Source organism: Elgaria multicarinata, chromosome 7, assembly GCF_023053635.1.
Source record: "Elgaria multicarinata webbii isolate HBS135686 ecotype San Diego chromosome 7, rElgMul1.1.pri, whole genome shotgun sequence".
NCBI classification, from domain to species: domain Eukaryota; kingdom Metazoa; phylum Chordata; class Lepidosauria; order Squamata; family Anguidae; genus Elgaria; species Elgaria multicarinata.
Window position 1 is genome coordinate 78,744,790 of NC_086177.1, and position 12,683 is coordinate 78,757,472.

At 43.1% G+C, this 12,683-nt stretch overlaps 1 protein-coding gene and 1 non-coding gene across 2 annotated transcripts in view; one reads left to right on the forward strand and one right to left on the reverse strand.

The window, feature by feature from the left end:
- The first annotated feature begins 2,865 nt into the window (after nucleotides 1–2,865).
- The window catches only part of STMN2 (stathmin 2), a 33,897-nt gene continuing 24,079 nt past the window's right edge, over nucleotides 2,866–12,683 (forward strand). Inside the window, exon 1 of the mRNA XM_063129874.1 lies at nucleotides 2,866–3,125. Coding sequence (XP_062985944.1) covers nucleotides 3,107–3,125 — 19 coding nt within the window. The 5' untranslated portion in view covers nucleotides 2,866–3,106. The remainder of the gene's footprint in view (nucleotides 3,126–12,683) is intronic.
- On the reverse strand, nucleotides 7,848–7,916 carry TRNAT-UGU (transfer RNA threonine (anticodon UGU)). The gene has a single exon. It is a non-coding gene; the product is annotated as a tRNA-Thr (tRNA).

Here is a 12,683-nt window from a genome sequence, read left to right on the forward strand (position 1 = left end):
TTATCATAATATCACTAGATAGTGCTGTACTTGCAATAAACAAGCATTTCGTCAGTACACCATAGATTTATGGCAGGAGGAGGGAAACTGTGATAAAGTTTGTAAAGAGTGGGAGATGCCCTGGCACATGACGATGTTGGGTTTTGGATCCGCAAACTTCTGTGAGTGATCAGTCATAATAAATACTCCATGTAGAAATGGCCAGAGTCTCATTCCAAGTGAAGCATCACTTCTGTCTATCTCCAGAAACTTTCAGTGCACCAAAGCCCTTCTCTCCAATCTAGAAAAAAAAATCAGCTGCCTGATTTCTCCAGCTCAGCAGTATATTATCTTCTCATTCTGGATCCAATGAACTTGAAGTTGTATATATAAGAATTATAACAATTTTAGTGAGGATTTTAACCTAGATTCCCGCATCAAGGTCCAAGGCTGTATTCCTCATACCTTTGTGTATATTTAAAAAAATACCTTAGTATAATCTCAACAATCCAACCCCACTTCCTGCCTCAATGTTTGGAACTAAATAGGAGACCTTCCTCCCTCCACTTCCCAGCTCAGAGGGAACTGGGAAGTTTCCAACCAGACACATCTGTCAGTTGTAACTGGATTAATCACCAAAAGCCTGTCTCCTCACACACATACAGAGAGAGAGAGAGACAGACAGACAGACAGACAGACAGACACAGGCACAAACATCCAGAGCTGCCAACTCCCAGCACAAACAGGGGTTGGAAGGTGTGGCTCCCCATCTCAGTGCTGCAATGATAATGGGCAGCCACTGAATTCATGATTTCTACATTTCCTCCTTAAAGGCATGAAAGCACCCTGTATGACTAGGCCTTACAGATCTAAGCACCTCTCAACATTCTCCCATTCAAACAGCATCTACTACAAGCCTATGTGTAGTAATAAAAGCTGGATCATGCAGTCTTGGCTGTAGTTTATGGTGTTCTCCAAGGAGAAATTTATCAGCCTGTCAAGAACTCCTGATCTATGTACTGGGGTAACAATGGCTCTATCCCCAAATCCATGAAAGACAACTAACCCAATCCCCAAAATGGGTTCAGGGCCTTGGATAGCTCCTTTAAAGTTCTGACTGGTTCTGACTGAAACCCAGAGTCACAGCCCCACTGAAATCGGAGCCACCAGCCTTCATTGGTTGTACCAAAGATACAGCAGAACATGGTAGTAGAAATTAAATCCGATGATTCATGGGAGATATATGTGTGGTAGAGAGAGAGAGAGACCTTGGATTAATCCAATTTATTTCTAAAAATCATATTAAAATAATTACCTAGTTCATGGAGAAAAATCTAATCTAATGAAAGGTTTAACTAAATATTTACTGGGTTACTTTTAACTATAGGTGACTCTTAACCCCTTCATGATTAGTTTACAGGCCGTATGTTACTGGCATATCATTGCACTTTGGCCTGCACCTGTGATTATAAAGGTGTATAGAGACATTTTATGTGCTAATATTTCATTTTGTTCCAATTTGCAATTAATTATGTGTGATATTTAAAATACAACTGTATAGCATATTGTTATAGAAGACAGACATTATTATTATTATTATTATTATTATTATTATTATTATTATTATTATTATATGGATATAAATAAACTCCCAACCTTGAATTATAGTGAAAAACATTGTTTTTCTTGGAGTTTGCATGTGAAGGGGTTTCCAATGAAGTGTGTTTCATGAGAATTGTCAACAGGAATTTATCAGCAAAAAGGGATGAACTCATATGATACAACTTCTCAACTGTTTATATTACATTTGCTAGTCCCCTGTACCTGACACTACCATTTTCTCATGCAGAATAGGTGAGCTAAGTTTGAAAGCTAAAGCTCAGCAATTATCCTTTATTTTGTGATAGTACTAAATTACTGGAAGGCAGTGAAGCATAGATAATTCTCCTCCTCCTCCTCCTCCTCCTCCTCCTCCTCCTCCTCCTTCTTCTTCTTCTTCTTCTTCTTCTTCTTCTTCTTCTTCGTCATGATAGTTTCTACATGCTCCTCCCAGCTAATAGTTCTCTACACTAATGTAATAGGGAATGTGTTAATTTAAGATCATGCTATTTTTTCCCACCAGTTGTACATCACAGTTAAGTGTTCTCTTCCATTGTTACCACTTTAAACAAAAGGCTTCACGAAAGAATTTCCCTCTTGGTTTATAAGCTTCAAACACATGCATAGGTGAAATAAACTTTACATCAACCTTGCTGGGATTGTTCATATCTTTCTCTGTATTATCTTTTTCTCTTATTGAGGAATATGGATGTCAAACTTCCACATTTCCATTTTTATTTTGAAAGAGGCTCAGAGATTTTCACATACTTTTGAAGCTGCTTCTCACATTGTTCGTCCACCTGCCATTTTTATGACATACATCATACCTAGAAGACTTTGAGAAAGGCAAGACAAGACACAAAAGAGCAGCCAACCACTGTATTAATACACAAATAGAGCAATCCTGTGCATTGTCAAAAGGCCTTAATCATAGGTAAGCATTCACAGGACTGCAGTCCAAATATATAATCTGAGCGCATGAATGCAAAATCAGCAGTAATGTGAAGGGATGTTAAGAAAATGTTGAATACACACACACACACACACACACACACACACATATCTCGTCCTATTAGTACCATAAAATATGTTAAAATGCATGCATGCATGTTTTACAGGTAGCAACAGCCAGAGATTTCAAGACCAATAGGCTTTTCATGTAAGACATTAAGCATCTGACATGGAATGTACTACCAAAACGAAAGTAAAGGGGGGAAGACAGCATTCAAGAGGCGATTTCCATTTCAAACTGCATTCTGGCACTTTGTACTCCAGCACCATTGGCAGATCAATATTTAATGCCCGGAGATTCTAGCTCTGCAGGAGTCATGTCAGGGGACCTCTCGAGCCAATCTGCTTGGGTTGAGGAGTGATAATTATTCATGGGCTCCTGCCTCTTGCTCCTTCTTTTGCACAGCCCCACTCTGCTGACTCAGTGCCTTAGTCTTCTCTCTCTCCCTCTCTGCCTCTCCACTGCTGTAGCTGGACCTCTTTGCCTTCACAACCTCTGAGCATCTCTACACCCACGATGGCTAAAACTGCAATGGGTAAGAGATATGCCCTGACTTCTTGCCTTCTTCCTGCATAACAGCTACTCTTTCTATAACTCTTCTGCTGTCCTTGGTTCTGCATTGGTCTTTTAAAAAGGAAACACATTGCTGCTGCTGTTATTATTATTATTGCTGTTGTGAGATGGTGATGATGATGATGATGATGATGATGATATTGTTTTAAGCCATAGCTTGAAGGGAGATGTTTTTATTAACTTTAAAAGATATTTTTTTCACTCCGTTGATTTTACAGCCCGACCTACAAAATCAGGTCAGCCGGAGGACTTCCCATGTAATCCGGTTTAATCAATCCTAGCCATCTAGTCGAGACAGTGTTCCGATTTCGTGGCTCAGGTAAAGGCAGGGCTCCAAGTCCCAACTGCTTCTGTGACAGTCGGAGGATAACGTGTGGCAAGGAATGAGAGAGAGAAAAGAAGTAGTTATTCTATGTTTGGTGCATAATTGTTTTCAGCCCCCAAATCAGATTCTGCTGATGGCTGGGTGTTTTGCAATCATTTCGCCGAAGGGACGCGAGTTTAATTCAATGCATCGGGGACCAGGGAGGATGCGTGGGGCGTGGGGCGTGGGGAGGAACACTGACCAGTCTTCTTGGACTAGCCAGCACGTGAATTAGCTGGAGCCAAACCTTACATCTTACAATCATTATTGCAAAAGGAGCGCGGAGAGGGCGGGGGGTCGGAATTCGGCTGCGCTGCCTTAGAGTTTCTTTGTGTGAAAGATGGAGGGTTTTCTTTTCCCTTCTGGAGCAGGGGTGGGGTGGGGTGGGGATTTAGGACTGCGCTCGCCACCGCTTTCTTTGTGTCAGCCTGGCCATTCAGCCAGGGCGCCGGGCGTTCCCGGCGAAAGCGCACCTGCAGAGAGCTCGACGACGACGCCTCCAGCAGCCCAGCACAATGCAGACCGACCCCACCATATCGCCGCCGCCGCCGCCACCGCCTCACAAGCGCACTAGGAACCCCCCGCCCTTCACTCACCCCACATCACCCCCCACCTCAGCTAGCGAGGAAGAAACACCAAGGGATTGGAAGACATCAAAGAAAATATCCCCTTTTCCCAAACCATTACTATATTGTAATCATCACCATTTTCTCTCTTTTTTTAAAAAAAAGGTCTCTTTCTTCAGCTCCCTCCCCGTCCCCCTGGCTCTTTTATCAACTGATCAAACGTGCAGCCCCGATTGTGCTAAAAAGTAGGTCACTGGATTCTCGATCTTTTCCTCCGTCTCTTCACACGCACAGCCTAATAAGTGCCCCACCCGTTCCCTCCGACGGCTGTAACGCCTCCGGAGACTTTGTTTTTATTTTGTCTCGCTGGAGAGAGACGAGAGCCTCCCCCTCCCCATGCAGATCCCACAAACCCCAGCCACACCCCGGGACTGCGCGCTGCCTCCCGCCTGCCTGCCCGCCCTCCCTCCGCATGGAGGAAGAGCGTTGCGGTGCTCTCAAGTGCGCTCCAGGAGTCAGCAGGGCTGCAGTCGGGGCGGGCGCAGATGCCTTTGGGAGGGAAAGCAAGGGAGACGGTTTGCTAGTCAGTAAAATCTCCTATTTGGGCATCATTTACAAGCGTGCAATGACTGGAATCAACTCTCTTTTGCTCATCTTTTCACACCCATCGCTCTCTCTCGCTCTCTGACTTCCCCCCCACCCCTTCTGAGTCTGCATTAAAACTGCTTTCTGGTGGAGAAAACTGATATTGCAGTGAAGGGTGCGGTGGGTACCAGGAAGTGTGGAAGACAAATGGATTGGCTACCAACATCAGATACCTTGGCCGGATTATTATTATTATTATTATTTTTAAATAAATTCCTTTTTCTTCCTTTTGCAAAAAGAAAATCAGCATCTCAAAACGGGAAGAGGCAATGGTTCAAAAACATCAACCTATTAAACGGACATACAGGCAACTAGTACCGTCAATTGGGGGGGGGTCGTATCCCCCGGCTCTCCCCATCCTGGAAACAAAAGCCTCGTCATCCATGCTGGCAATCGCCCTGCTGGGCACCCTTGTTCATTTGTTGTGCTCTTGCCCACATGAATATGGATGCCCGCTGACTGCCTTCCATTAAATGCTGCTTTCTTTTCGGCTTAGAAATGCTCCACAGGGCAGGAAGCCATTCCAAGCTGGTGGCAGAGGGCGCTTTGTTACTCCCAAGGGAAGGGAAGGGGACAGCTGTTTATGCAAATACAGCCAGACACCGGAAGAGTCTGGCCAGCCCTGCAGTGCTGGGTTCACCCCTTTCCCTTCCCTTCCCCTCCCCATTGCAGCAATCAGGTAATCAGTATTGATCATTTGTCGTCTGTCAGAGACTGATCGCTGCAGAAGGCCCCTGTTCAGAATTCCATCGGCATGGCTGGAAAAGGCTCTTCAGCCGTTGATGAAGGAGCAGCACACAAGCCTAATGCTGTTGAGGTGGTGTCGGTCATCATTACATGCACCCAGAGTCCTGCTGATTAATAGACCCGGTTACCCAATTATTCAGCCTTTCCTTCCTGAGGCCCATTATTTGCTAGCATACATCAATACAACTGCTTATCCTTAAATCTCCCCCAAATAATTAATCGGATCACAATATAAACAATTATGTCTTTCTTTTCTTATATATAAGGATGTCATGTCCCAAGCAGGGGCGGGGGGAGACTTGCTTTGTAAATAATTCTCCATTTCTTACTCATCTAAATTGGGAATTACTTTTTGGGTAACATAACAACACAGTCCAACCACTTTCTTGACTTCCCCAATCCACTGGGTATGGTGGGCACTTCAGTTCATTAGGACTCTGTGCTTCCCCACTGGAAAAAGACAATGATGGGAAAAGATCTGTCTGTTGAATGTAAAATGCAACGTAGCTCTTAAAAGGACGGGGGGGCTGTATGCGGGGGGGGAGGCTGGCGGCAACCCTCTTGGTTGCAAAATTCTGCTAGTCATTGTCCTACTGAAAGCAGTCAGAGTTGGTGTTTCAAAGAAAACACAGATATGTCTCACTGTGGCATGAAGGACTTGGTTTTCATTACACTGGAGAGCTGTCAAGTATTTTTATTTTAAAAAATAAATAATTGTGCTATAGGAAACGTACTTAAGAGGAAAAGTGACTAATGAACTGATGAAGAACCAGACACTGATTTTACAATAGGTTTATGCTTTTATTTAATTATGTAGACCAACTATCTACCATGGATGGTTCTGAAAGTTAGGTCAGCTCCATGGGAATTGTGTGAATTCTGGTCCTTGCAGCTCAACAAAGAGCTCCCCTCTGACAACTAATATCCAAAGATAGATGTGCCTAGGGCACTAACATGCCTGGAAATAATATGCTCTAACCTGGAAGCCCTGTCCCTAATCCAAGTAGAATTAGGGTGGGCTGCAGGTACTGAGACCAAGGTCCATCTAGCCTAGTATTTTGTTTCCAACAGAGGGGTGAGCAAAAAGTAGACTTCCAAGTGCTTTTTACTCTAAGCATTTTCAGCCATGGGCCATGTTGGCAAGGCTTCTGGGAGTTGAAGTCTAAAACATCTGGATATGTACCTTCTGGCTACCTCTACCCATTCTTCATTCTTTGTCCCAGCATCTGTTGTTACTCAGAGTTACACCATCTCTGAACATGAAGGTTCCATTAGCCATCAATTACTTGCAAATAAGTTGCATTTGGCACAGAGTAGTTTACTGATAACTAAGTGCAAGTAAATAGAATTGCACCCATTTCAAAACCTTTATTCAAATAACATTAGCAAGAGCTAGGACTTTGGAGTATTGGCCCTCTTGTGTAGGATTCCTCTCTCAGAAAAACTCACCATTGTTTATCCTGGGAGAAGCTAAGCCAACCTACAAAAAAAAGCAGAATGAATCAGAACTTGCTTTATTAAATTATGATATGTATTTTTTTAATCTTTCGGGGTATATTGTTTTGAGTGTGGGAAGCTCATCTAGTTTAATGAAAAAGGCAACATTATTCAAAATAGGCAAATAAATCATGGCTTTCTAGGAATATTGCCTATTTGATAAATATCTGTAGGGATGTTCTGTTAGTCTAATAAAGTTTTCCTGATTTATTTGGTCATATGTGATGCTTTTTTCTAGATATATCAAAACCGAACTTCATATCAGTTGCATGATCATGTTATTTCCTTCCAAACTGTCATAGCTTTTGTTCCAAATACATCTATAATACACAATGAGCATGATCCAGCCAAAGTTAAGCTCTATTTAAGTCCCAGTGATTTCAATGACAACAATTTAAGCACATGCTTAACTAAACTGGAATCAATGGGATTTAAAGGATCTTAACTCTGGTTGGAGCATGTTCAGTGCTTTCCAACGATACATTTTTCTGTCTAAGCGTGCATAGGATTGCGCCTTTAGTTAATCAAATGCTTAAGTGGAACATAGGAATCTGCCTTATATTGAACCAGACTGTTAATCCATCCCTCTAGCCCATGATTGTCAACACTAACTACAAATGGCACTCCGGGTTTCCAGGCTGGAATATTTCCAATCCTGCTTAGAAACACCAGGGATTGAACCTGGGATGTTCTACAGGCAAGGCTGGTGTTCTATCACTGAGACATGGTCCCCCTCACCCAAAATAATAATAATAGGAATCTGCCTTATATTGTCAGACCCTTGATTCATCTAGCCCAGGATTGTTGAAATGGACTGGCAGGCAGCTCTCCAGGGTCCCATGCAGGGTTCTTTTCTAGACCTACCTGGAGATGCCAGGGATTGAACCTGGGACCTTCCACATACAAAGCAGATGCTCTACCACTGAGCTAATCCCCTTGCAAAAGTGCTCAGACTAGAGATTGGCAGCCTGTGGCCCTTGGCCTAATTTCAAAAGCCCTCTGGAAGTGATCAGTTCAGATGTCTGGCAAGAGTGATGAGCAGGCTGCAGGACAGGAAGACAGGTGGAGAGGGAAAGAGGCAGAGGAAAGGGATGGCTCAACCCTCTTTTGGTTATGGCACCTCCCACCAATGACTTATTCCCCACCTACTGCTGCCCTGCAGCCTGCAACAGTTTATCCCCGATGGAATGCGGCCTTCGGGTTTCCCACCCTGTCTTAGACCATGCCACGACAGGTTATGAAATTATTAGGCTTAATGTGGAAAAACATTTTAGGCCATAACCCTCAAACCATGTTCTCAATATTTCAGCTTTATATAACTTTCCCCCTAAATAATAGCAAATGTTCAGAAATGTGGTGATAGTTGTAATGAATGTGTATTTGCATAGAAAAGGAGGCAGGGTTTGACCTGAATGGATCCAAAGCATTCCCACCCCAATCCCACACAGGGGGTTCATTGGTTTTTAGTCTTTGGTATTCATGCTTACATAGTTTCACTTAAATTTTAGACATTGGTATCTCTATTTTCAGAAAAGATCAATGCCCCCCTGCTGCCCAATTTATTGGAACCTACTATCTTGAAATAGGCCTCTGTAAATAATAATCCAAACTCAGTAAACATTTCTGAAAATAATTGTCTATGTAATTTTTAAAATACATGGAACGTTGAGGATTACAAATTAAATGTATTGGCATGATCTCTCCACTGGCGTGTTCTGATCTCTGGAGTCCAACACTTATGTCATATGGCAGGGCTAGAGAAGTCTCAGGTGCCTACTGGCCAGGCTTCCCAAAGAACTGGGGCTGCTTTCTAGATGTTCTATTTTTCCCCAACTTTATACAGATGTGATCCCTAAAATTTGAAATATGTTTCCATCTAAATAATGCAATTTACAAATGTGCTTTAAGATGTGCTTTACTGTTTCCCTATGATCGATATAATATTTATTTATTATATTTCCATGCTGTCCTTTCTCCAAAGTGCTCCAAGTTATCCCCACTGTGTGGTAGGTTAGGCTGAGAGATAAGGCCAAATTAGACACGACTGGAACACCCTAATATGTGTTTAAACCTAACTCTGCTCCAATCACAGAAAAAGTGAAGAGTCCAGGCAGCAAAAGAAGTATCTTCAGGGGGTGCTAAAGCTTCTTCCCCTCTGCCGTAACATTACACATTCTGTTTCTCCAGTCTTTTTTCATCAGCTGAGCAGAGATACAAGAAGTGATCATGGCTGGGAGAAAATACATGGGGAGAGGGATTGCAGGAAGAAGGTGGCAGGCAGGGGGAGGGTTCTGCATTCCTTACCCATGAACTCATTTTGCTTATGAAATCAGACACACCCAGCCATATTATCTTTCTGTGCAACTAGGACATGGGTCTGCTGCCATCACATCTCCATTGAGGCATAGTGAAATGCCCAAGGTTACCTAATGCATTTCTTGGCAAAGCAGGAATTCCAAGACAAAGCAGGTATAAGTCCTTTGTTCTGTCTATTATGCCAGTTCTCTATCTGTTCAACGATTTTAGTCCTAAAATAATTTATCAGTACTGCTAAATGTAACAACAGCAGTCTATTTCCATATAAAATCAAAGCAATTACCCATCAAGGTTAGGAATAAATATTTTCTTCTTCTTCCTCTTCCTCTTCCTCCTCCTCCTCCCTCTAATATTTAACAAGTATCTACCAACTAATTTTAAAAGACCCTAATCATCATCCAAGAAGACTTTAGTTGCTTTTAAACACCATCCATAATCCATTGTAACAACAAGGCCTGGCTGGTAAATGCCATCAATACGCTGATGACACGCAGCTCTATCTCCCTGTGACAACTGAATCAGGTGAGGCTGTGCAGGTCCTGGACCAGTGCCTAGATTCAGTAATGGGCTGGATGAGGGCCAATAAACTGAGACTGAATCCTGGCAAGACGGAAGCCCTGTGGGTGAGTGGTTGCCGAGTCTGGGAGACAGGCTCATTGCCTGTTCTGGATGGGGTTGCACTGCCTCTGAAAGAACAGGTTCATAGTTTGGGGGTACTCTTAGACCCATTTCTGTCATTGGAGGCTCAAGTAGATGCCACGGCTCAGACTGCCTTTTACCATCTTCGGTTGGTTCGCCAACTACGGCCTCTCCTGGACAGGGATAGCTTGGCCACAGTGGTACAGGCATTGGTAACCTCAAGATTGGATTACTGCAACGCGCTCTATGTGGGGCTGCCCTTGAAGCTGCTCCAGAAACTGGAGCTAGTGCAGAATACTGCAGGTCACCTGTTGTCTGGAGCTGCCCCTTTCCAGCATGTAACTCCTCTGCTGAGGAAACTGCACTGGCTGCCTATTCGCTACCGGGCCAGGTTTAAGGTTCTTGTACTTCTGTGCAAAGCCCTAAGCAACTTGGGACCAGGATACCTGAGAGAGCGCCTTCTCCCTTACCAACCTGCCCGGTCACTGAGGTCATCCGAGGGCATGCTCCTAGTGGTTCCACATAGACCCATCTTCCGATTGGAGTCTACCGGGGGAAGAGCCTTCAGCGTGATGGATCCCCTCCTATGGAATTCCCTGCCTCTGGAGGTCAGGCAGGCGCCAACCTTGTACTCCTTTCGGCGCCTCCTAAAAACATCTTTATTCCAGGAAGCCTTTCCTTAATATGCAGCCTTGAATCTCCGTATTTGCTTCTTTTAAAATTTGTTTTAACTGTTTTATTCTGTTTTTATTTTATTTTATCTTGTACACTGCTCTGAATTTTTTCAATGGGGAGCGGTATATAAATATTCAAAATAAATAAATAATAAATAATGTTTTGAAATACCCCTATAATTCGTCTCCTTTAACTATATGCCCCCCTTCCACAGCAAATACTCTTGAACTGGGTCTTGTTCAAGTCTTGTAAACATGAACTATGCATGATGGTGGCAGTTTGAAGACCTGTCATTAACCAAAGTCTTTCCCCAATTGGGCCTGAACTCCCAATAAAGCTGGCCATACAGCTCCAATTTAATAATTAAAAGATGTGGGTGGGTGAAGAGTACTGAACTCTCCTGCATAGATCCATGACTTAACTCTCAGTCACCACAGTGGCCCTGTTCAGAAGACACCTTAAACCATGGCTTTAACCATGGTGGTTAAGCCAGAAAGCTGGGCTGTGTTCAGAAGACACCTGAAACCACAGCTTTAACCACAGTGACTAAGGAAAAAAGCTTTATTCACTGTGGTTAAAGCCATGGTTGAAGGTGTCTTCTGAACATGGCCCAGCTTTCTGGCTTAACCACCATGGTTAAAGCAGTGGTTTAAGGTGTCTTCTGAATGGGGCCAGTCTGTCCCTAGATGTCATTCACCATACTACAAGTGAGCATAGCTGGGAGAAATATGCTTGGGGGAGATAGGTTACCAGCAGCTAAAAAGCAGATGGGGAGAGTTCAGCATTCCTTACTCTCACATTCTTAGGAAAATAAGAAGCTGTCTCATACCGAGTCAGACCCTTGGTCAGTATTGTTGACACTGACTGGCAGTGGCTCCCCATGGTTTCAGTCAGGTGTATTTCCTGCCCTAACTGGAGATGCCAGGGATTGGACTTGGGATCCTCTGCATGCAAAGCAAATGCTCTACCACTGAGCTACAGCCCTTCCACTTCTTCATTTTAAATCAGACCCCCACAGTTCATATGCAGCAGATCCATGACCATTATATGTAGTTTGGGCCCACGCCTTATCAATATGTTGCACAGGAATGACACCAAACTAAACATAAACAGACTGGCAGCAAATCTATGAGGATATTGCAAAGACCCAGATGGAAATTTTGGAAGAGCCTGATTAGAACTTTTTTGTTGTTGACCTATCGCAACATGCTATCTGTGCTCTTTGGAAATACTTCATGGAGAAGTTTATATATTCAAGGAATATAATGTTCAGTTATAATAATAGTCCCAATAAACCAACAATGTAGTTTAAAGAGAAAAGCCCACAACTACGCTCTCAAATCAAAACAGATAATGAAACAAAGCTTTCAGTGGCAAAATATCTGGAAGGATCTCCCCACTTTTTCTGTTATTGTATATATATATTCTCACTAGACTAGACCATATATAAATCCAATAGGTACACTCCACTTCATAATTAGTTTTTATTTTAAATGTGCAAAGTGTTATAATCCTTTCTCTCAGGCCATACCTATAATACAAAATATCTTCTTTATACCATTTTAATTGTCATGGCTTCCCACAAATAATAGGAATTCTAGTTTGATGAGATGCTGACAGCTGAGTTAAAACAGGATTGGGCAACCTGTGCCCCAAGGACCACATGTACCACTCAGCTTAATTTAAAAAGCTCTCTGTGAGTGATTAGTTTAGATCTCTGGCAAGGGGTGGGGAGTGTGTGGGGGGGGAGAGTTTCTATATGAAATGGGGGAAACACCCTCTTACCAGGATTTATTTTCTTGAGCCTTTCCACATTCACTATGAGCTCCTTCAGATGCGACCACATGATTTGTAATTGAAAACTTCCCCTCTCAGCAATTCTCTGCATAAAGCTCAATGAAACAGCACCATCTAGTGGAGGAATTAATTCTGCAATTATTATATACTGGATTAGCTTGCCGGGGGGGGGGGGGGGTTGCAAGATTTCCAGGGGAAGACACATCCTGGAAGTTGACGATGTCATGTAATGTTCCTGCAAACTTCTGTGAGTGGCCAATCATGAACATGTAAT